At 31.5% G+C, this 23,731-nt stretch overlaps 1 protein-coding gene and 2 non-coding genes across 3 annotated transcripts in view; 2 read left to right on the top strand and 1 right to left on the bottom strand.

Annotated features, from left to right (window-relative positions):
• Nucleotides 1-22,771, top strand: part of LOC113374816 (protein winged eye-like) — a 24,557-nt gene extending 1,786 nt beyond the window's left edge. The window contains 16 exon segments of the mRNA XM_026614781.1: nt 4,887-5,161; nt 11,715-11,874; nt 13,448-13,579; nt 16,285-16,413; nt 16,542-16,655; nt 16,785-16,835; nt 16,838-17,074; nt 17,212-17,938; nt 17,940-18,732; nt 18,838-19,063; nt 19,150-19,278; nt 19,309-19,386; nt 20,981-21,198; nt 21,731-21,841; nt 22,202-22,366; nt 22,547-22,771. Coding sequence (XP_026470566.1) covers nt 4,887-5,161; nt 11,715-11,874; nt 13,448-13,579; nt 16,285-16,413; nt 16,542-16,655; nt 16,785-16,835; nt 16,838-17,074; nt 17,212-17,938; nt 17,940-18,732; nt 18,838-19,063; nt 19,150-19,278; nt 19,309-19,386; nt 20,981-21,198; nt 21,731-21,841; nt 22,202-22,366; nt 22,547-22,771 — 3,770 coding nt within the window.
• Trnar-ucg lies at nt 7,144-7,216 on the bottom strand. The gene has a single exon. It is a non-coding gene; the product is annotated as a tRNA-Arg (tRNA).
• Nucleotides 7,355-7,427, top strand: Trnar-ucg. The gene has a single exon. It is a non-coding gene; the product is annotated as a tRNA-Arg (tRNA).
• Nucleotides 22,772-23,731: the final 960 nt, after the last annotated feature.

Raw genomic sequence — 23,731 nt, 5'->3', positions numbered from 1 at the left:
TATTACAACTCTGCTGATGAATATTTCTGACAAATTACCAGACCCAGGACAGACACTGTCTTCTCTCTGTGAAATATATACTCATGAAATTTATATTTTGGCGTTGGTTGAATAATGTAGCGTTGAATTCGTAAAATACCTTTAGAAGATAATTAAGACATTGTATCTATTTGTCCCCCTAGCAGCCTCTTCTTACCCAGCTTATGGGGTAAATTGAACTAGGTGACAAATTTTTGAAAAACATTAAAAAACATATTTCTACAATGATGAATAAGCTGGGAGTTTTACTGATGTTAGTCAGATAGTTGTTTGTTTGATAAGTGTTATCTGTTGTGATATAATTGGTTTGGTTTTCAGTATATAGTTGCTCAGAGTCAAATAGGACTTTTGGAGGGCTGAAATCATGGGTATGGTCAGGTGCCAATGATTTGACACTCCTAATTCATCACCTTCTAGAATTAAAATTTTATGACTACTTTCAATTTTTTTTTTTTTTAATTCTCAATACATTAATTAACTTGTATAAAATATAGATTTATTATTGTTTGCCTTTTTTATGGCCTTTAGTTCATGGTATGCTGATGTAAATAATCGACTAAGTGGGAATTGAAATCTATTTGCCAACATCAGCGAGGCATGAATTTTGATCAGTTTTCCTTTTCAAATAGTTCCTGAGTATGACGCCCATGGCTAAATATGTTTACACATAAATTTCCATGAACGATTGCGGTCAGTGAACAGAAAAGCGTCTTTAGGAATTTCTGGGCACAGTGTATCTATAATCGACTGTTATTCCATATTACTTGTTCACAATCATGTATATTGTATAATCGCAAGGACACCGTGTGCGGGAATTTATTGTGGCGCGACCTTTCACAAAGTACGTACTTATTTATAATAGATCATAAATCATACTCAAGATGACAGAGCAAGCCTGAAGTCAGATGAAAAAAGGAATATGTAAAAATATCACAGATATTTATTTTAGTTCTCCTCAAGCGCAGATATTTTCTTGTCAGCGCTGCGCGGTTTGTATTTACATTGTATAATTTTCATCGTTTCTTTCTACGGAGTTGTCATTTTTTTAACGCATTTAGCGTTTAAGAACTTTCCTCTTTACTTTATTATATAATGCAAATGCAGATAATTAATATATTATGTGACAATATCAAAAAAGGTTTGGATGCATCGTTTAAGTTAGTTCTTGATGCTTTTGCTTGCTTTGCAGCAGATGCGTATATAGGTTCCTTTTTGTACAAGTTTATTTCCGAGCTCAATTTTACTATGAATGAAAACTCAAGATCTTTTTCAAATCATATGCTTTTTAAAAAAAACAAAATGGTTTTCAAAATAGTTTTTACACAAAATACATTTAGTGTTCACAGAGAAGATGTTTCACACCTTTTATCACATTAAGCTTTATTTATCCCACTGGGCAGTTGCTTCAAAGTTACAATTTGTTCGCTTTTCTTGAATTTTTTTATCCAATGTAAATCCAAGGCTGCAATTCCATCAGTTTACTCATGTAGTTATATACCAAGTTGTTATAATATTAGAAGAAATATAATGTATATATTTCGATGTTAAAAAACCAAACCAAACCAAATCTCATTAGATAATATATAAATGAATTTTTCAACGATACTATTTTAAAGTAGACGGCAAAAGATGTAAAACTAGCCATCATCTTAATTTTTACTATAAATCGCTATATAAACAGCCATATTTATCAAAATGGCTGTTTATTTATCAATTTATTTATCAATATTTATAACAAGTATTTTTTCGTTGGTAGTTTCTTTGGTTTTGAGCTTTTTTTATTCAGTTTCAGTTTTATTTAGTTTTAAAGTAAACGTTATCTAATTGTTTTATAAGATGCATCTTTATTTTTAAGTTAGAATCAACAGATTTTTTATATAAACCTCAATAAAAGCTTACATATGGGTGAGTTAAACGGACCATCTAAACTTCTACACTGGCAAAGTGCAAACAATAAGAAAATAATAAATTAAGTTGAAACAAACAATTTTACAAGAGATAAATTAAATTAATAATTCTTCCAACTATGTTGATGAATATTTGTGACAAAAAACAGATCAAGCTTATACCATGTAATTTTTGTCAAAAATGTCTTTCTTTGAAATTAAAAATAAGGCAATATCTGTTTGCCCGATGGCTGTCTTTCGAAGCGAGTAAGCGCCGCGTTGCAATCTGACTTATAAAATTTATACTTATAATTGAAATCTCTATGAAATATCTGATCATTTACTTTTATTTTATTAACTTCCCGTAGGGTAAGTTATTGTAATGGGCCGAAAATCGGAATTGAAAATTTTTACATTTCTCGACGTTTTGAAGGTTTCTGAACGTTTTGGCATACTTCAGAAAAAATGGATGTGTGTGTGTGTGTGTGTATGTATGTGTGGATACAAAATTTCGCCCACGTTTTCGGGCGTACGGATCAACCGATTTGAATGGTTTAAAAAACATTCGATTCCTATTGATAAGGAGATGTGCTGATTAGTTTTTGGCAAAGGCAGGTCCAGCAGTTACGGAGATAAGGAGCAAAGAGTGCAGAAAATAGAAATCGAGTTTCTGAGAGAACGGAGCATCCGAATTGAATGATCTAAAAAACATTCAATTAGTAATGATTGGGAGAAGGGGTTATTAGTTTTTCGCAAAGGCAGGCCCAGCCATTTCCGAGATACAGAGCTAAATGTACAAAAAATGGCAGTTTTTGAGAGAACTAAGCGTCCGATTCAATTGATTCAAAGAACTTTCTGCTTGTCTTAACAAAATAATTGATTTTGGAATATTTTTTTTTTTTTTTTTTTTTTTAATTTTTTGTATATCGAAAATAATTCAGATTTTATTTTTAATTCTGACTATAGTTATAATATACTTTAAACAAATAATTTCAACTCTGCAATTCAGTTGATATAATTCTTATAAATATTAGACAATGTTACAATATTTATAATAATTTATTTGAAAACTTTCAATATTCCTCGAACATTTCGTTACGGTACGGGAAGTTCCAGCAATTTGCCTTAAGGCACGATGCCACCCACCCCACTAGTTTACTTTTTTATTGGATCTCTAAAACCGCTAGACCTGCCTTTGCAAATATTCAACCAGTTCGTCGATACGAATAAAATGTTTTTTAAATCATTCAAATTGGACGCTCCGTTTTTTTAAAAAACTGAATTACCATTCTTGGCTTTTTTACTCCATACCTCCGAAACGGTTGTACCTGTTTTTGCACCGTGCCAAAAACTAATCAGCACGTCTTACTATTAATATGAATCGAATGTTGTTTTGAACTATTCAAATTGGTTGATCCGTGGTCACGAAAATGCCGACGAAAATTTGTATCAGCGCACATAGATGCATTTTTTCTAAGGTATGCCAAAATGTTCAGAAAACTTTGAAAGATATATAAAAATTTTCATTTTCGATTTTTTGCGATTACTATAACTTACTCTACGGGAAGTTAATAATTAAGGACAGGATACATTACAATATAATGGGTTATTCTATACTACGAAATAGTGCAATAAAAGGGACTAGATTTTATTATTAACTTCCCGAAGAAGTTTATGTTTTCATAAAAAAATCCGATTCGCTAATTTTAAGTTTTCTCGACGTTTCAAGCCATTCTGAATCGAATGAGACCAAATTTGGAAAAAGTATGTGTGTGTGTGTGTGCGTGTGCACCAACAGATTTTTTGCCGTAAATCGCCGTTTTCTCAAAAACGGCCGGACCGATTTCAAACATTTAAAAGCCATTCAAAGTATCTCGATGAGGACTATTGTTTGTCAGTTTTGTGCGACGATCGGCCAAGCCGTTTCTTCGTAAATAGCAGAGAAGTGAAAAGTTTTTCGTCCACGTTTTAGCCCGCAGTTCTGAATCGATTTTGAAAATTCAAAAATCGTTCGAAAGATATTGGTTGGGAATCGACCTGATTAGTTTTTGGTAGAGATCGGCCCGGCCATTTTCTTGTAATAAAGTTAAAAAAAAAAAAATTCGACGATTTTTATGATTATTTTTTTGACGGTAGATACCATAGTCTTCTAGAATCTAGATCATACTAAAATATTACGGCCCTACGACAACTGGTTCAGCTTTAAAAATTCGTCAAAGTTTGCAAAAATTGGTATCGTTTTTTTGGCATTTGTCAAAATTAGACTTTTGATCGACGTTTTCTCAAAAACGCCTGAACCGATTTTAAAAATTTAAAAGCCATTTGATGTATTTCGGTGAGGACTATCGTTTGTCAGTTTTGTGCTACGATCTGCCAAGCCGTTTCTTTGCAATTTGAAAAAAGTGTTAAACTTTTCGTCCACATTTAAGCTCATCCTACCGAACCGATTTTCAAAAATCAAAAACTGTTCGAAAGATATTAGTTGGGAATGGTACTGATTAATTTTAGGTGAAAATCTACCGAGCCGTTTTCTTGTAATTAACTGTTGAAAAAAAGTGTTAAACTTTTTGTCCACATTTAAGCTCATCCTACCAAACCGATTTCTTGTAATTAACTGTTGAAAAAAAATTTAAGCCGATTTTTATTGAACTTTTTTTTGGCGATATACATCATGGTCTTATAGAACTCACTGTAATATTACGGCCTTACGACAAGCAGTTTAATTTTAAAAATTCGTCAAAACTTTGCTAAAATTATTATCGTTCATGTAACTTGCCTCAAGGCTAAATACCAAACCAACTAGTTGCTATTTTATATGAAGAGTGTTAAAATATATTTATATAATTTTATTAGACCAGGGTTGAATCTTAGGCGTTAACAATTCGACTTAAAATGATTTTCTGTTTACTCTATTTATTTCTACTTATGATTTTAAATTTCATTTGTATATTTGTATTTCAGTTCAATCCTTGTCAATATCTGACTCTCTCTTCGGCGGTTATTCGTTTGGCGGTGCACCAACACCGCCACCCGGTTCGCCGTACTCTCCTCTGCGATTGGAACTCTTGTCGAAAACTCTAAGTTCGTCGACAACTTCTTCTTGCATTACGACCGCCGCGGCGGCCGCCAATGACACGGCCTGTTGGATGGAGCCGCTTCAAGTCAAAACAGAAATACCGGGATGCAGTAGGACAACTCCGGCACATACTGCCCTTTTGCAGGTCGGTGAGATAAAGGTATAAAAATTGTACAATATTATGTTTTATATCAACTAAATATATGGTGTTAGGTTGGCAACTGATTGCGACTTTCACTCTTAGATGGTTTTAATTGAATTTTTAGGTTTGCCTAGTTCAAATGTAAAATATCTTTCGTTATTGAATAGTAGGCAATTAAGCTGGCAATCAGTAAAGAGAATTTTTTTATTGAAAGTCAGAACATCAAATCAAAAAATTTTGTCATAATTTGCTTCTTTATTTCTGCAAAGGTAAAATGGCATATAAGCTCACAAAAGCTGCTTATGATGACGAAGCCTTAAAAAATGGCATTGTCTATATTTGTTTGCCAACTTGCGTTCTGGTGATTTTTCACTCAAAGATGAAAAACGCTCTGATCGTCCAGTTGAAGTTGATTACAAAGACTCGATCATTTCTTACCTACCAACCAAAACGATGAATTCTGCTGTCTACATTGAAGAATTAACGAAATTTAACAACGCAGTTGAAGAAAAGCGGTCTGAATTGACAAATCTATCCGGTTTTATTTATTCCATTTTTAACATCAGATATCTTTGGCCACTCGGCAAAATATATATATTAAAAATTAAATTGTTAGCCTACATGTGATTTGCTCTTAAGACTTTTATTAATAAACATGACAAATGAGTCTTTTACTATTTATTATCTTGCTTATTTTCTAACGTGGACTGTACGTTTAAAATATGTTATTGGATCCTTGTAATTTATATCTACATATATAAAAATAAGTCGGGTTTTCCTTACTGACGAAATAACTCCAGAACGCACGAACCGACTTCGACAATTTTGCATTCGTTGGAAAGGTCTCGGGCTCCGCAAGGTTTATAGCTAAGAAAATTAGTGGTGCATGGCATCGTGCCTTAATGCAAATTGCTGGAACTTCACGCACCGTAATTAAAAATTCGAGTAATGGCATTAGTGAGAATTATCAGAATTATGCTTAGTTAAGTCAACGAGCAATTCTTGCCGCAACGACCAATGATTGCGACTGGTCTTCCGTTTGACTTCAAACGATTGCAATTTGCAGTTCCCCTTGCGTTCGCAATAACAAGTCGCAAGGCCTATCGCTTAGTGTTTGCGGGATAAATTTCAAATAGATTATTTAGAAAATCATTGTTTTTCACATGGGCAGTTATACGTTGCCTGTTCACGAGTTGGAAAACCATCCGCTTTGTTTGTGTTAACGTCAGGACAAAAAACAAAAAATGTGGTTTACCAAAAAGCACTTCAATGAAACAGATAATTTGCGGATTCACTTTTATTTACTTAAAGAAGTTCAACTAAAAAACACTTCATTTTTGTAATCAAAATAAATTCATTACTGTTGTGCAATAAAATCATTTTTTTTCTTTTCAAATATAAAACAAACAAAAAATTTCTTCATCTTTCTCACGAAACCATCTGGTGGCGAAACGGAGTTCGTCGGGTTTGCTAGTGATATTACAATACACTCTCGTAGCAAAAAAGGTTAAAGAAGAAATTCATCCAAAATAGATCAAATTGTTATAAGCCTTTTGAACAAATAACCACCGATAAACAGCTTTTCTTAACAAATTATAGATATAGGTATATGCACTTTATGCCAAACAGACCAGATTAAATATATTTCCACTTCTGGAAAAAGAAAATATTCATTGCTATTGAACTACGAAACCGATCAAAGTTTTAGATATTGTCTGGTAGAGCTGATCACTAGTTTGAAAAAAATATAAGAATAGCTATTATGACAACTATTCGCACAAATTAAAAGAAAAGTAACAAAAGTAGCCAGCAGGGTGTGCCACCTTATCTGTATATTATTGTGAGTAATAGACATAGAAACAATACATTTAGTGATAATTTTTTGTCTCAAATTAGTTTTTTTTCTGAATTAGATTGTTTCTTATAACACGAAAGAATATTTTGTTCATAATAGTAGAAAATAATTTTTATATTTAATATAAACAAAATAAAAAAAATGTCGACCATGACGGGATTCGAACCCGCAATCTTCGGATCCGAAGTCCGACGCCTTATCCGTTGGGCCACACGGTCATGTATAAACCACCCCATTGGCGGGTGGAAAATTTATTTATCGCCATGGAAATAATTTTTAAAATTGAAATATTTAAATTAAAACAAAGTTTCGCTGACAAATAAATTTTCCTCCCACGAATGGGGTTGCTTTTACATGGCCGTGTGGCCCAACGGATAAGGCGTCGGACTTCGGATCCGAAGATTGCGGGTTCGAATCCCGTCATGGTCTATAATTTATTAATTTTTTTTTATAAATACTATTATTATGAGCAAAATATTCTTTTGTGTCAAAAAAAAACAATGTAATTTTAAATATTCAAATTTTATTAATGTTTATAATTATATATTTTAATTTTGAAACATTTAAATTATAAATTTGTTTTTTTATTATTGTACATGCAAGCTATTGGTATATTGGTATATTGAGGAAAAGGTTTCGTATCTTTTTTCAAGCAAACTTTTTTAAACTGGTCAGAGTAATGAACTGACTTTTCAATTGAATTACTTATAATTCGAAACAAGTCAATTTTCTTGAAAATAAGTAAAAATTATCAGAAGTATTATTACCGTTTATGTCGTTACTACTTGCTTTGGTAGACGTTGCAACTAGCCCCAAAACGGTGTAACTTTCTCTAGACAATGATTAATTGTGAAAGAATGAACAACAGTTGTGGAATTATTTTTGCTTGAATTGATAGTGGAATAGTTACAGCAAAGATCCATTTTTATTTCGTTGAAATATAATCAGTTGATCCCAAAACATATTAATTAAAAAAAACTGTTACAACCAGCCTTTATCTTCTATAGTTTCAATAAGCTTGTATTAAATCTTACTCGGTTTTATTAAAATAGTTCAGATATGCAATTCAATAATATAACGGTGTCTATTTTCAACCAGGCTCTGGATAGGGACTATCTTTCTTTATTCGAATATAATTTCAACTTATCTAACTCTGTAGACATGCGTGTATTTTAATTGTATACGATAAATTTCATATGCAAATGTTTTTAAATGCATAATGCAACTTATTTCTAACCGGAAAACTCACAAAGCCTTTGAAAATCTCAATGTGCCGTTAGCGAAAGAGCGGAACGAGCTCTCCGATATAAATCCATTTATGTACCTTGCATATCATTTATATTATATAATTGGACATCTACTTTTAGTAGAACGTCTACTTTATTGATAATTTGTTAATATCCCTTGGCTGTGATTACAACTTAAATTAGAAATATGAATTGCGACGAATATGGGATTTTATCGTGTCGCCATAGATATATTTTACGAATATTATCATCATATATAGTTTAAATGGTATTTTGGCCGACTAATTCGATAAACATCAGTTTTGTAACTAAGCTGCAACATTTCAATATATGCTGTCTTGCCAAATATTGATATATAAATGATAATTTATTCTTATAAATGTTTTTCTTATATTTTATTTTATATTATGAATTCCAAAAAAACAAGTACAAAGTAAAAACTTGCAAGGAATGTGACCAATAAAATGCGATGTTCAATATCTTCAGCCAAAATCCTTAGGCAGTTAATAAATAAAATCATAGTAAGTTAATAAGTGTGATACTCGAAATTTGTTGACTTTTAACGATTGTTACGATTTGAATATTTAATAACTACTAAGGAACGTTTAAAATCGATTTATTGTTTTCTTTATCTTTCATTAATAATTTTTACGATTTCATCTTTTTTTCACGATTGATGTATTTTACATGAGGAGTGTAATTTTAATAATTTCCGAATCAATACTTTACTTTCTATAAAAGACTTGTGGGGAAATTGTTTTGGCTTACTTATCATCCATTTTTATAGGTAGGCTTTTATTTTTTTGTAGTTTTGTATTGTTTAAATAAAATCAATTCAATCGTTTATTATGTTAAGTTTACGTTTATGTTGAATAATCATTTAATATTATTTTTTATTTTTTAATTATTTAAAATATTTTATTTAATGTGGGGCTGATAGTAACCAATTCAACTTGTTGAAAGAATTTTTTTTAAATAATTTAATGAATTATATAATTAGATGGATTGATATTAAATTAAATATTTAGACTTTTTACAAAAGGAAGCAGAAAATTTAATATGATTAAGATCACAATAACAGACTAAACATCTATTTAATGTTTGTGGTTTTGAATCCTTAATTAATATTTATGGTATAATTTTCTTCGAGTTTTATAATATTGCTAACATATAACTCGCCATCATCAATAATTCTGGTGCAGGAGAAAGCAACCTAAAAACTTAGTGCAAAATATTCATTACATTTAAATGGTTTTAGGATGTATAGGTATCTACAATCACTTATGTCTCAATTATTTACATTTGTCTGCGTGTAAATGTTAAAATACTATCTTAAGTACGATGGATTATTCATAAAATTTCAATATACAATAAAAGGGCGAGTCTCACAATCGTCCACACTCCCAGGCTAAAAAACAATAGGTATAAACACCAAAATAACTTTTATTACCAGAAACGACTTTTGTCAGAAATTTATAATACAATACAACATAATCATTTAAAATAAGATTAACCTTTTTTATATTGAATTTTTCTTGTTTTTTTTAGTCTTCATTCGAAAAAGACAAGAACTATATGTCATAACAGAGACAAATCATCGTTATGATCGAGCTAAATTATTTACGCAAAAATTATTTGCTGGCAATTAACTATTAATGTTCAACTTATAGCAAAATTACAATCAAAGTAATCTTTTTGTATATAAGAAAGCAATAATCAGAACTTGTTTGAACAATTATACTTCATCTTTCTCCCCTTGGACCCTATCTAAAAATCAGTATAGCTATTATAACGCAATGAGCTTGACAAGAGACTGAAATAATATCGATTATTATTGATTACGACTTGCCTATGAATAAATAAATAAATAAATAAATAAATAAATAAAAATAAACGACTCTCACTACTATGGCACGTACCCAGTCTCCCCTAATGATAATAATATTTTATTTCGAATGCATGACTTAAGGTTAGTTGTATTTACTATTTACTTGAAATATTTGAAATAATATACTTGAAATTTGTAAATTGAGGTAGAATATTGGTACTAGTTGTGAACGTGTTGAATCATCACTATAAGTAATACAAAAGAATCTAATTATAGAACAGTTATGTTATATATGAATTATAAAGTGACAAACGTGTTATGCTTTTCGAAAAATGAAACTGTTTGTTAACTTCCCGTAGGGTAAGTTATAGTAATCGCAAAAAATTCGAAAATGAAAATTTTTACATATCTTTACGTTCAGGGGTTCGTGTATGTATGTGTGTGCGGATACAAATTTTCGTCGAAGATTTCGGGAACACGGATGAAGCAATTTGAATAATTTAAAAAACATTCGATTAGTATTGATAAGGAGACGTGCTGATTAGTTTTTGGCGGAGGTAGGTCTAGCCGTTCTGAAGATATGGGGCAAAAAGTGCCAAAAACGGTACCTCAGTTTTTAAGAGAACGGAGCGTCCGATTTTAATAATTCAAAAAACATTTTACTTGTATTGACAAGATGAAGATTTGATCAAGTTTTCATAAGGGCAGGTCTAGCGGTTTCGGAGCTCTAACAAAAAAAGTAAAAAAAAATGCCATTTGGCGGTCAAAAATGATCATTAGACATATGCACATCAAATTATCAGATATTTTATAGAGATTTTAACAATAAGTATAAATTTTGTTTCCATTCCTATGGGTTCCGTACCAATGTTTATGCGTTAGACGGTGGCGCGGCGCTTTATATTTTGTCTCTATGCAGTTAAAGCAGTACGATTGCTTTGAAAAAAAATTCAGATCTTCCAACATATGTCAAAATAAAGAAAACATTTTTTTCAAAATTTCAAAATCATTTTTTTCAAAATTTTTTTTTTTCAAAAAAAAGTATTTTTTTGTCAAATTTATAGTTTCTCAAAAATGTTATTTTTTCGAAGTAATTTTTTTTCAAAAATTTTAATCGTTTTTAAAAAAATAATATTTTTTGGTACGGGAAGTTCCAGCAATTTGCCTTAAGGCACGATGCCCTAATTGCCTTAAGACAGAATTCCACTTACAGCTAGTTTTATGTAATAAAGTGTGACTGAACCCTCCATAGCAAGATAGTGACTCTTGCAGACGCTTTTTGCGATTCATATGGACTTCACATGGACTGAGCATGTATCGCTCTCTCTACCGAGTTGAAGTGGCTACAAACCTGCATATCAGGTTTTAGAGTTAGGGTCTTTTCACGCTGAATGATAGATGCCGGATTTAAGAAAAATTTCTTCATTGTTTGTAAAGTATTTGGCCCAGATGTGCCAAAATGAATCAAAACCCCTAGCGATGAAATGTTTATGATACTGCACAATCAAGACGCCGCGACCACTTAATGATTACGTAGCCCATTAAGCGGCTGTGGCGTTAGGTCTTTGTGTGGAAAGATTCTAAACGTACTTTGATATGTCTACAGTATTTTATATGAATATATTTTATTTTCTCGGACAGGTGAAACGCGAACCACAGGCCACACCTTGCCAGGTCTCGGAAATCAGCACCTCCCATCATAATCAACATCATGCAAACGGTGGAGGTCCGGCCGATGCATCTCTCGCGACCGCCTTGGTTAAAATGGAGGCAAACACATCGCCTAAATCCTCGGACCAAGGTCAGCATACTAACGACTCTCCAAATTGCTTAATTAAGTGTCAATTTTTTCGAACCTGAAACTAAATGTTGTGTATAAGTTAAGTTTTCAATTTAGCACACAAATTCAACTGTTAGAAAATCGACACATGTTGTAAATATTGGAATCAAACTAACTTTATTATTTTCTTTGCAGTCGGTTCATATTATTTTAGCAAATGCCACAAAAGAATGATTTGTATTGTCTAATAAAATATCTATAGAAACATAGTGATTGAATGTTCGCGGCGGAGAATAAAGTTCTTACTAAAAGCATTCCCACTTCTTATTCCAACTATTGATTTATTAAAAAAAATGTGTTAAATACTATGAGTACTAACTAAAAATTGCCGTCACGGTTATCGCTTATAAAAATATGGTCAGCTTACTAGTAGGAATTTGTTCTTATTTTCCCGAAGGAAAAGTTTGTTTTCATCAAATAATCCGTTTCGCTAATTTTATGTTTTCTCGACGTTTCAAGTCATTCTAAATCGAATGAGACCAAATTTGGAAAAAGTGTGTGTGTGTGAGCAGATTTTTTTCCGTAAATCGACGTTTTTTCAAAAAACGACTGGACCGATTTTAAAAATTTACAAGCCATTCGATGTATCTCGATGAGATTATCGTTTGTCAGTTTTGTGCGACGATCTGCCAAGCTTTTTTTTTGTCATTTGGCAAATCGATTTAAAAAAATCAAAAACTATTCGAAAGATATTAGTTGGGAATGATACTGATTAGTTTTAGGTGAAAATCTACCGAACCGTTTTCTTGTAATTAACTGTTGAAAAAAAAATTAAGCCGATTTTCATGAAACTTTTTTTTGGCGATATATATTATGGTCTTACAGAACTTACTGAAATATGACGTCATCAAAGTTTGAGAGAATGAGTAGTTTTTTTAGCATTTGTTAAAATTAAAATTAGACGATTTACTTGATATAACGATAGAGTACTTGGTCTTAATGAACATACTAAACCATTAAAATCTTACGGAAACTCGGTGCAATTATAAAAATGGTTGAATTTTGAAAATTTGCTTTTAGAAAATCCGAGTTAACGTGTTCGTTCGTTTTCAATCATATGTAATAAATCCATTCGAAATACTTTTAATCACTCATAAATTAATTTATTTTTTATTGATTAAGTTGATTATTTACACATATCGGGAAGTTCATGTTTATATACGTTATTCTAAATATTGTATACGTTTATTCTTAATCTAAATAAAATTTAATTTAATTTTGGCCTTTTCAATACAATATTAAAAATACTACAAATATCGAGTTCACAATTCAAAATGCACAATTTTGAATAACAAGAATTCACATTCAAAACTTTTGCAAATTAATCTCAAAGTCTTTACTTGTATACATACAGCGCAGCAAAATAGAACTTTTCATAAAGGTTTTAGTTTATGAAACACGTAAATGTAAAAAAATAATAAAACGCATGAAAGCCTAATGCAAATCAAGTATTTGTTGTGATTGTCAATATTAGAGTTATATTGTTAGACGTATGTTTTATGAGTATCAACAGTTATTATTTGGTATTTTTTAGGAGTATCCTCGATCCCTGTGGGTATTGCGGTCGCAAGGCAACGGCTCAACCAAGAGGTGCCACTAGCACTGGCGCCAGGCACTCAGATCATAGGGGCCACATCGACTAAGGAAACGAGGTGCAGCGAAATTGGTGAGCTATTAAATGATGTTGACGTGGAACTAAAATGATATCGATGATACATGAGCTAAAATTCAAACCAAACTAGCTGTAAGTGGAATTCTGTCTTAAGGCAATTAGGGCATCGTGCCTTAAGGCAAATTGCTGGAACTTCCCGTACCAAAAATTATTATTTTTTTAAAAACGATTAACATTTTTGAAAAAAATTTACTTCGAAAAAATAAGATTTTTGAGAAACTATAAATTGGACAAAAAATCTTTTTTTTGAAAAAAAAAAATTTTTTTTTTAAATTTTTTTAAAAAAAAAAATTTTTTTTTATTTTTTTTTTGAAAAAATGTTTTCTTTATTTTGACATATTTTGGAAGATCTGAACTTGTTTTTCAAAGCAATCGTACTGCTTTAAACTGCATAGAGACAAAATATAAAGCGCGTAAGCGCGGCGTCGCTGTCTAACGGGTAAACATTGGTACGGAACCCATAGAAAAATAAACAAAATTCAAACTTATTTAAAATCTCTATAAAATATCTGAAAATTTGATGTGCATATGTCTAATGATCATTTTTGACCGCCAAATGGCATTTTTTTTTACTTTTTTCGTTAGATCTCCGAAACCGCTAGACCTGCCTTTATGAAAATTTGATCAATTCTTTATCTTGTCAATACAAGTAAAATGTTTTTTGAATTATTAAAATCGGACGCTCCGTTCTCTTAAAACCTGAGTTACCGTTTTCGGCACTTTTTGCCCCGTATCTCCGGAACGGCTAGACCTGCCTTCGCCAAAAACTAATCAGCACGTCTCCTTATCAATACGAATCGAATGTTTTTTGATTTATTCAAATCGGTTGATCCGTGTTCGCGAAATCGTCGACGAAAATTTGTATCCGCACATACATACACACACATACATACATACATACACACACACACACACATACACACACACACACACACACACATACATCCATTTTTTCTAAGGTATGCCAAAATGTTCAGAAACCTCTGAAACGTAAAGATATATAAAAATTTTCATTTTCGATTTTTTTGCGATTACTATAACTTACCCTACGGGAAGTTAATAAACATGGCGTTGTTCATATCATTAATTAAAATTGATCATTGAAATTGAATTGAATCAAATTGAAAAAACTGTTTTCAAATTTAAAAAAATCTTTGTTATTTCATATTTTCTGCCTTTTCATATATGTGTGTAAAATGGTATACATTGATTTGATTATATACATTAATTGCTAATGCTGATTTTAATATAGGATAGTAATTTATTTCAGATAGTTTCAGTAATTATACTTTCTAAACCAACGGAACTTGCATAACACGTATCAAACAGACAACTATCGAACAATGTTCAGTAAAATTCTTAATTAGGTCATGGTTATAAAGCTAAGTTTTTTTTAAAATTTGTCATCTGCCCTTTTTTACCCCATAGGCAGAGTAAAATGGAAGTGCTAGAGAAAAGAATGATCCAATATCCAATGTTTTATTTTAAATGTTGAAATGATTAACGAAATAGTAACTACGTTATGGAACTAATGTGAAATTCAAATGTCACGGGCTCATTTTTTTTACAAAGATCACACTGTATTTCAACTTGATCTGGTATTTAGTCTGATATATATATATATATATATATATATAATATATCAATATATTGGAATTGATCTATTAATATAACTATTAATAAAATTGCTTTTTCAACTTATTGTTAGTTTGCTTTCTTATTTACCATTTTCTTATTGTTTATGCTTTTGCCAGTGTAAAGGTTTAATTGTTTTTTTTTACCCCACGCACATGTAAGTTTTTATAGAGGCTTTATGGCGATTGAATCTAATTTAAAAATAACGATACATCTTATAAAACAATGCAATAACGTATACTTTAAAATTCTATTCAAATATCATTAACTAAATAAAACAGCTCAAAACCAAGAAAACTACCAAAGACAAAAAAAAACTTTTGTTAAGAATATTATTACATGTCCGTTTATCTCCAGATATCGATGTAACCCGATTTAATGCGATGGAGTCACACTTCTTTTTTTCTACTGAAATAGTATCGTTGAAAAATTACAAACTTTATTTATTTTGGAGATAATGGTAGTGAACTTTTTTACCCGCGGACCTTTAAGCCTCGCTCTACCTTATAATATTAATATAATATATAATAAATATTATATTAGATTCTTATCTGAAATTCTTAATCAAACGGTTGATTATATCACATCTCAAGAATATGCGTCCAAAATATTGGATTAGAAAACATTGCTTATTGCAAAGTAATCAGTAATTAGTCAGTAATCTGATGGAAAGCAATTATTTACGCTGATTATCTAAAATATATTTTTTGAATTATTGTAATTATTATAACCATGCATTTAAAATTGGTTTGATTGGTAAATTATTGGTTTGATTTACCCTGGATTGAGACGTATGAATAATGGCCATTGCACCTACGCTATTAAAAGACTATCTTTCATTCAAATACTTCAGACGACTAATATCATATCACTAGAAGTTTTTATTTATTTTGGTATTATAATCCACAATTCGGTTATTTTTATATATATTTCGACATTATGTAATAGAAGGTTTAGTTAGACACAATAACATTTTTTAAGTGCATGCATTATTTCATATTATTATCAAGCAAATCTAATATTGAAATATCAAATCGAAATAAAAAAAATTGTTATTCTGAAAGGTTTACGAGATCCTTCAGGTTTAATTCCTTTGGGAGCTGACACCATAATAGGGACATCCGTGCCATCAGTTTGGCCTGTTAGCACGACGCAGACTTCACTAGGACCTCCAACACTTTGGCAGTATCCTGGTGAGTAAATTAAAATTTAAACAGTTTTGATAATTATAATTATGAATTATGATTTAATTTAATAACAAATTAAGATTTATGTGTATAAAACATATCTATTATTTATTTATATTATTGCATAATTATAGCCCAGTTGCCCTTGGAGCCAGTGTTACCTATGCCTATGCCTCCTGTAGGTGTTCAACTAGTGAGGGATCCTTTGACTGGAAACTTCATATTACTACCTACACCTACTGCTTTAGGTATATAATGTATATATTTATTAAAATATTTATATTCGAAATTTTGGAAAAAAAAGTATACATACTTATTGTTAGAAGATGTTCTAAGTTATTATTCTAAATCGAGATATGTTTTTCTTGTTCCAACAGAACCGTTCCAGCAAACCGTCGTATGGCCGAATTATCTTCTACCCTCCCCTCTCTTCAACCGCTACAATTGTCCGAATATTTGAGTACTGGCAGTGCGACCACATTACATCAACATCATCACACGCAGACGCACAGTACCAGATTGGTAGCGTTGGCATCGGCTGATGCGTCAGGGTTGCCTAAGACTAGAACTACGCGCATGACTTCAGTGAAATTGGAAGAAACGTCTCCTGGTAAACAAGAGGCGGTTGTAACAGCGCATTTGGTTTACCATCAAGATGCTGGTACAGGTGATTGCATTATACTTGTTTTGATGATTAACGCTTTTTATTCTCAATTCGTTTAGACAGAACATTCAATTTTTTTTTATTAAATCAAATTCATTATGTAATATATAATAGTTTAAATATATATATATATATCCTAGGAACTTCCCCGGTCGCTTGCCTGACTCCACCCCCTGAAACAGTAGAACCTGATGTACAAGATGCATCGAATCAAACTGATGATGCACCGTTGCATAGTGACGAGGACACTCAGTCTGCTGAAAAAGGAACTATCTGCGAACCCGAAACGGTACCCGAACAGCAAATAGCTTCAACTATATCTGTGATAGAACCCCAACCTGTGATTTTAAATTTATCCAAATCCGAAAAGCGTGAACATGTTCCGACTGAAACAAAACCTGGAGTAGAGGAGTTGGTAACTTCAACTGAAACGATTGTACAACAATCAGAAGTTTCTTGTGAAATTGTTGCTAAAGAGGAAATCGTAGAGATGCTGACGCCTAAAGTTGAAGCCAAAGATGACCATAGACCAGTAATTTCCGCTGAAAAATGTGAACAAGTGGAGGTTCAAAATAAACCAGATTTAAGTGGTCTAGAATTACTTTCAAACAGCATTGAAGAGTTTGAAACTCGTGCGATACATGACACAGCTAGTCCCGGATGTAATAATCAACAAAATGTTGAAGATGAAAACTCAGAATTAGATGGCCTTGGACTTCTTTGCGCTCTCGCCGAAAAACGATTTAGAGAAGAAGTGGATGTTAAATCGCAATTAGAAGATAAGTCTTGCGAAATCAGATTTGATGAGTTAAAACGTGATGATATTAATAAGCAGTCTCATGAGAGCGACGAATGTCAGGCGGAAACAACCATCTTTGCTCGTATATGAAGAAAAACTTGCCGAATTGAAACGTCAATATAAAGAAACCTTGAAACAAATGACGCGTCTAAAGCCAGCCGAATATCAAAAATATGATCTTTCAAACGAAAATACAGAAATCAAAAGTCTGGAATTGAGTCCTATGTCAACAGAAGTATTGAAGACGCCATCGCCTTGTCCATCGACATCATCGTCTAAAAAACGAAAAGTTGGAAGGCCGAAGAAATTATCATCGGGGCACGGCAGACGGGTTACGACAGAAACTATTTTTGCAAAAAAACCAAAGACCAAAGGTGGAATTGTTGGTTATCTTTTATCAGGCAAAAGCACAATGAGTAAAGGCGGAATCATATATACAAAATCAAATCCTCGTTCAGATGAAGAAGACAATCGCGAGCTAGCGATGATAAAAGTAGATTCTAAAGATAATGAGTCTTGTGTAAAAGTAGAGTGCCCTGAAGAAGATGAAATTATCAACGAAGAAGAAAGGCAAGAACAAAGACGCAAAGAAAGGCGCGAAAGAAAACATAAAAATAAAAGATCAAGAGAAAAGCGACGACAAATGAAGGCCGCGAAGAAAGCAGAGCCTCTCTTAAAATGTGCATTGACTGATGAGCATCTTGAAAAAGATGGATTAAGAGTTTTGTGTGCAATGGGTGGATTATTTTATGCGGGTAGACTGAGTGCTGTGCAAGCACCTGATGTATACGCAGTGACTTTAGATGGAGAAAGGGGTAATCGGCCGCACATATTGTCAAGAGAGGAAATAATGCGAGATGCGGTAATATATTAATATTTTTGATCATATTATATTGCATTTCTTGTGTATTAAAATTTCTTGTCAATTTGTAATCGTAATTTTAGTAATAATGATCATATATTTCAGTTTCTTGAGTTGTGTCCTTCGTCAGTGAATGAAGTTCCACCGGGTACCCGACTATGCGCTTATTGGAGTCAGCAGTATCGGTGTCTTTATCCGGGCACGTCCGCTTCGCCTGAAGGTACTCAACGCGATGCGGACCGATATATTTCCGTAGAATTCGATGATGGTGACAATGGTCGCATCGCACTAGAAGATATAAGACTACTTGAACACGATTATCCTATAGTTGGTGAGTTAGAATATTAATATCTAATAGAAATTCTTACAATTAGACTTATATATTAGTTATAAATTTTATAATTTTCTGTACATTAGAATATGATCCAAATCCTTTGCTATCTTTGGGAAAACGAAAGAGGCGCGCTAGCCGCTCAGATACGGTCGAGACGCAGATCAATAAAATAATAAAAGAAGAGGATGGTACCGAACTCGAGGATCTCGATAGCACATCATCTCCGACAAGCACATGTAAAGTACAAATGTCCGACGAAGAAGCCCGCAGGGAACGCAAGCGAATGAGAAAGTTAAAGAAACGACGCAGGGAGGAGGAAGGTGAATACCAAATTAACAACAATTTTAATTAATTCAGATTTTAATGTTCTTTATTAACTTCTCGAAGGAGAAGTTTATTTTTGAGAAAAAATTCGCTTTCCTAATTTTAAGTTGCAATTGAGACTAAATTTGGAAAAAAATTATGTGTGTATCTGAGGTGATTTTTGACCTAGCGTTAACGTTTTCTCAGAAATGCCATTCGATGTAACTCGATACAGACTAGCGTTTATCAGTTTTGTGCAACGATAGGCCGAACCGTTTCTTTGTAATTGGCAGTAAAGTGTATAATTTTTCGTCCACGTTTTAGCCCACAATTTTTAACCGATTTTAAAAATTTATAAATTGTTCGTAAGATATTGATTCGAAATTGCTTTTATTAGTTTTTGGTCCATATTGGCGGGACCATTCCTTTGTAATGAAATGTTCTAAAAAAATTTTTTTAACGATTTTTATGAAACTTTGTATAACGATAGCCTTTGTCTGAAATCACATACTAAAATATTATATGCCTTGGATAAAGTATATGTATACGTTCTGTATTGATTAGTGTGTAGCTACTGATTACAGTTGACATCTACACTTAAATAAAATACATTTGTAGAACAGGTAATCAATGTAATAAAATGAATCAAACAAATTAATTCAATTTCTTAACTAACATCATTTGATAATCGCAGTGATTAATTTTTAGTGAAGGCGAAAATGTTATTTTCGAAATAAACAGTTGAATATTTTACCTAAATACAGGAATGCCCCGTTTAACGCGGGGAATACGTTCCATCAAAGTAGAGCGCAATGCGAAACAGCGCTAAACGAAGCTATCTTTACATGGAAATATTGTGGTTAGAGAAGGACGGCTAGGAAATTGGTTCCGTATTACATTTAAAGAGTATGTTATTTTTACTAAAAACAAAACCAAACATTTATTTAAAGCCCAAATTAATACTACATTATTATTTCTTGCAAAAATAAAGACAAAATATAAATAACAAAACGAATATTCTTGAAAAAACAAATAACATTCTAAGTCAGTCATATCTAGTTAGCCTTTCGCGTTTTCAGTGTTTTGCCATTTTGTGACAAAATCATCTAATATTGTTTCACTTTTTCTTTTGCTCTTAAAAGTTCATCATAAACGGATAGGGCATCTCTAGCATCATGCCTTACTTTAGAGCTCCTGTTAAAATTCGAATCAATTTTCAATTATTGATCCATTATTTCAGTTATGGTAGACAAACTCCTTTTTACAAACACCATCGAAAGTTCTTTTTGCTTTTCTGCTGAATGACTGCTGTCAACATTTTTGTTTTCTTCTTGTTCAGTTCATGCCTTGAGCTCGCAATGAGAAAGACTGTGCGTTTCTTGAATTATTTCTTCGACGTCTTCCTCATTCGTCCCTTGAAAACCTGGGTTGAAATAAAAGAGCGATAAACGATACGGCGTTAATCGGGGTGTTACTGTAATTGAATCTCAATTCTTATTGATTAAGTTCATTAGGCGCATTGGAAAGCTCACGCAACTTGCCTTAAGACAAAATGCTAGTTGCAACTAGTAATATTAAATCATTCCAGCTGGAGAAGATGAAGGCGAACGTAAACGTCGCAAAAACATCGATGCCGTGACGAATCCTGCAAAAGGCGTCATCATAAGAAACATCGTAGACATAGGCACAGACATCGCTCTTCTTCACCACCATTAGCCAATCCATTGTCGATTCAGCAGAATCAGTCAGCTTCGGAAAGGACTGAAATCGTTCGTCGCAGCGCATTTGGAGATACATTTATGTCCTCTAGGAATGCTGATTCGACCAATGTAAATATTATAATAAATAATCTGGTTTTATTTTTAAAGTCACTTATGTTATATGTAAATTGAGAGGAAAATGTTATATATTTATTTGTATTACAATGGCAAACTACTAAATATAGGTCATGAATATGCATTAATTGCGATTATTTTGATCTCAGAATCTTTAATTTAAATAATTTCACAATATTCACTTGTACACATTTATCTTTTTATATAGATATGTCAACAAATTGCAAACTAAAATAGAAGTTAGAATGATAGGTAATATTAGGTTGTCAAATATCTCCCTTCCGCTTTTTTGCTCTTGGTTTATAATATAAAAAGCGGAAGGGAGATATTTGAAAACCTTATATAATTAAAATGTTTAAATAGAATTAGTGAAATAGATAATATAAAACATAGAGCTTGAATATGAACTTAGTAAGCAAAAGAAATTATTATTTATGATTCAATATAAAAGGATAATCGTCTACTTCATTGAATTTGTTATCAACATTTTTATAATTATTATTAAGATAATGTAACTATTTTATAGCATGAAGACAAAGCTGATTCCAAGGAAGACGAGTTGCTCATAGAAGCATGTGTTGAAGAAGAAAGCAATGAATCTTCGCAGTTGAATGATACAACAGAAGAAAGTGTCAAAGTCCTATGGCTGCATTTCTTCCTGCAAGACATTGGACTTGGCACAGGGAGCAAGGAAGGAAGAAAGGAGATAAAATAAGAAATATTTTTCGGAGTGCTATACAGAGAGGTCATGAAGTTATTTTGTAAGTAATAATTTGTAGTTTTTATTGAATTTAATATTTAGAAAATTAAAAATATTAATTAAGACACAAATTTTTTTTGCTCCAGTTTAAGAAAATTAGTTAGTCATATTGTAACCTTCAATTAATATGGCAATTAGTTCTTGTTAACTAATTTTCAATAGAAAATAAATTGATGATACACATGATAAAATGAAAACAATTATTACATCAACCAAATCAAATTTGTCAAATTTCAGGTGGGTGATTGTGCTGTATTTTTATCAACTGCTAGCCCAACTCGACCTTATATTGGACGCATTGAATGTTTATGGGAGACAACTAGCAAAAATAAAGTTAGGGTTCGATGGTTTTATCATCCCGAAGAAACGTATGAATGCCCAGCAGAGCAACTAAAATATCCTGTGAGTATTTTGTTTTTATTTATTCCTGTAAATATTATTTATGTATTTTGAATCTACGCCGATCTACGCCGCCAGCTTGTTACATTCAATAAATTATTGGTAAACTTTTTTTTAAATAATTGATTTAAAAGTAATTACTTATGAATAGTATTATGACATATGGTTTTTTATTCATTTTAGGGCGCTCTATTTGAATCACCACATATTGATGAGAATGATGTGCAAACAATTTCTCACAAATGCGATGTGTTGGATGTAGTAAAATATATCAATCGTCTTGGAATGGATCCAAGTCGTTACTCAACCATATATGAAAACAATGATACATTCTATATTGCTGGTCATTATGAGCCAGCTTCTAAAGTACTCTCAATGCTTCCAGGTGTACCTTTATTAGATTTGTAAGTCATAAGATTTATTTACATACGCTCCACACATGTTTGTGCGGCCAAATTTCAAATAAAAATTAAAATCAAATGTATAAACTGAATCAATTAATATGTATTAAATTATATGAAAAAAATGTCCTTAAAAGTAAACTATTTTATTAGGTATAACCACAGAAGTAAATACCTATAAAAATACATAATATAAGTTTACGAATATGCTACATATATACACATGTATATATATATATATATATATATATATATATATATATATATATATATTATTTAATGATACTATATAATATAATTTTTTTGTTTGATATAGCTTTGTATGTTGTTAAATATTACAGCTGGTTAGCAGTATTACTTACTAACAGATTATTACTGCTGTGTCTGATACTTATCTTTATTACATCAATGAAATGGTAAAAAAGTTATAATAAATTATTGCAGGTCTATAATTTTATATTTTTGTAGTTATTTTAATAACGAGATAGCTTGTATAAATGTAGTTTTCTATTTTTGATGAAAAGATGTTTTGCTCATGTAATTATTACTGTGTAATATAAGTAATATGTTAGTAATATAGTCCGGCATACAATTAAGCATCTAAATACAGAATATGAACTATTTTAATAAATATAAAGCAATCTATAATAGGAAGAGTTTTTATTGTTTGTAGTATTTGCAGTTATATCAAGCAAGATTAGGTAAAGTATCATGTGAATTACTTTTTTAGATAAATCTTTTACATTTTCTTTTTTTCTTACGTTTCTGAATTTAATTATTAATGCATTGAATAAATATTTTAAATTCTGTACATTTGCTGTTGATATAGCGGTTCCTTCGACACACGCTCATGCATCTATGGTTTTGACTATTTTATAAAGGCATCTAAACTTTATTAAGAACTGGACAAAAAAACAGTGGATAAAATCAACAAGCAAGCAAGTTGAATCATGTGACAATCATGTTG

The sequence above is a fragment of the Ctenocephalides felis genome, unplaced genomic scaffold (assembly GCF_003426905.1).
Source record: "Ctenocephalides felis isolate EL2017-DRISC unplaced genomic scaffold, ASM342690v1 CF-g0.4_SCAFFOLD_01886, whole genome shotgun sequence".
Lineage (NCBI taxonomy): Eukaryota > Metazoa > Arthropoda > Insecta > Siphonaptera > Pulicidae > Ctenocephalides > Ctenocephalides felis.
Note: the sequence above shows the minus strand (reverse complement) of the source record. Positions and strands in the feature narration are given on the sequence as shown.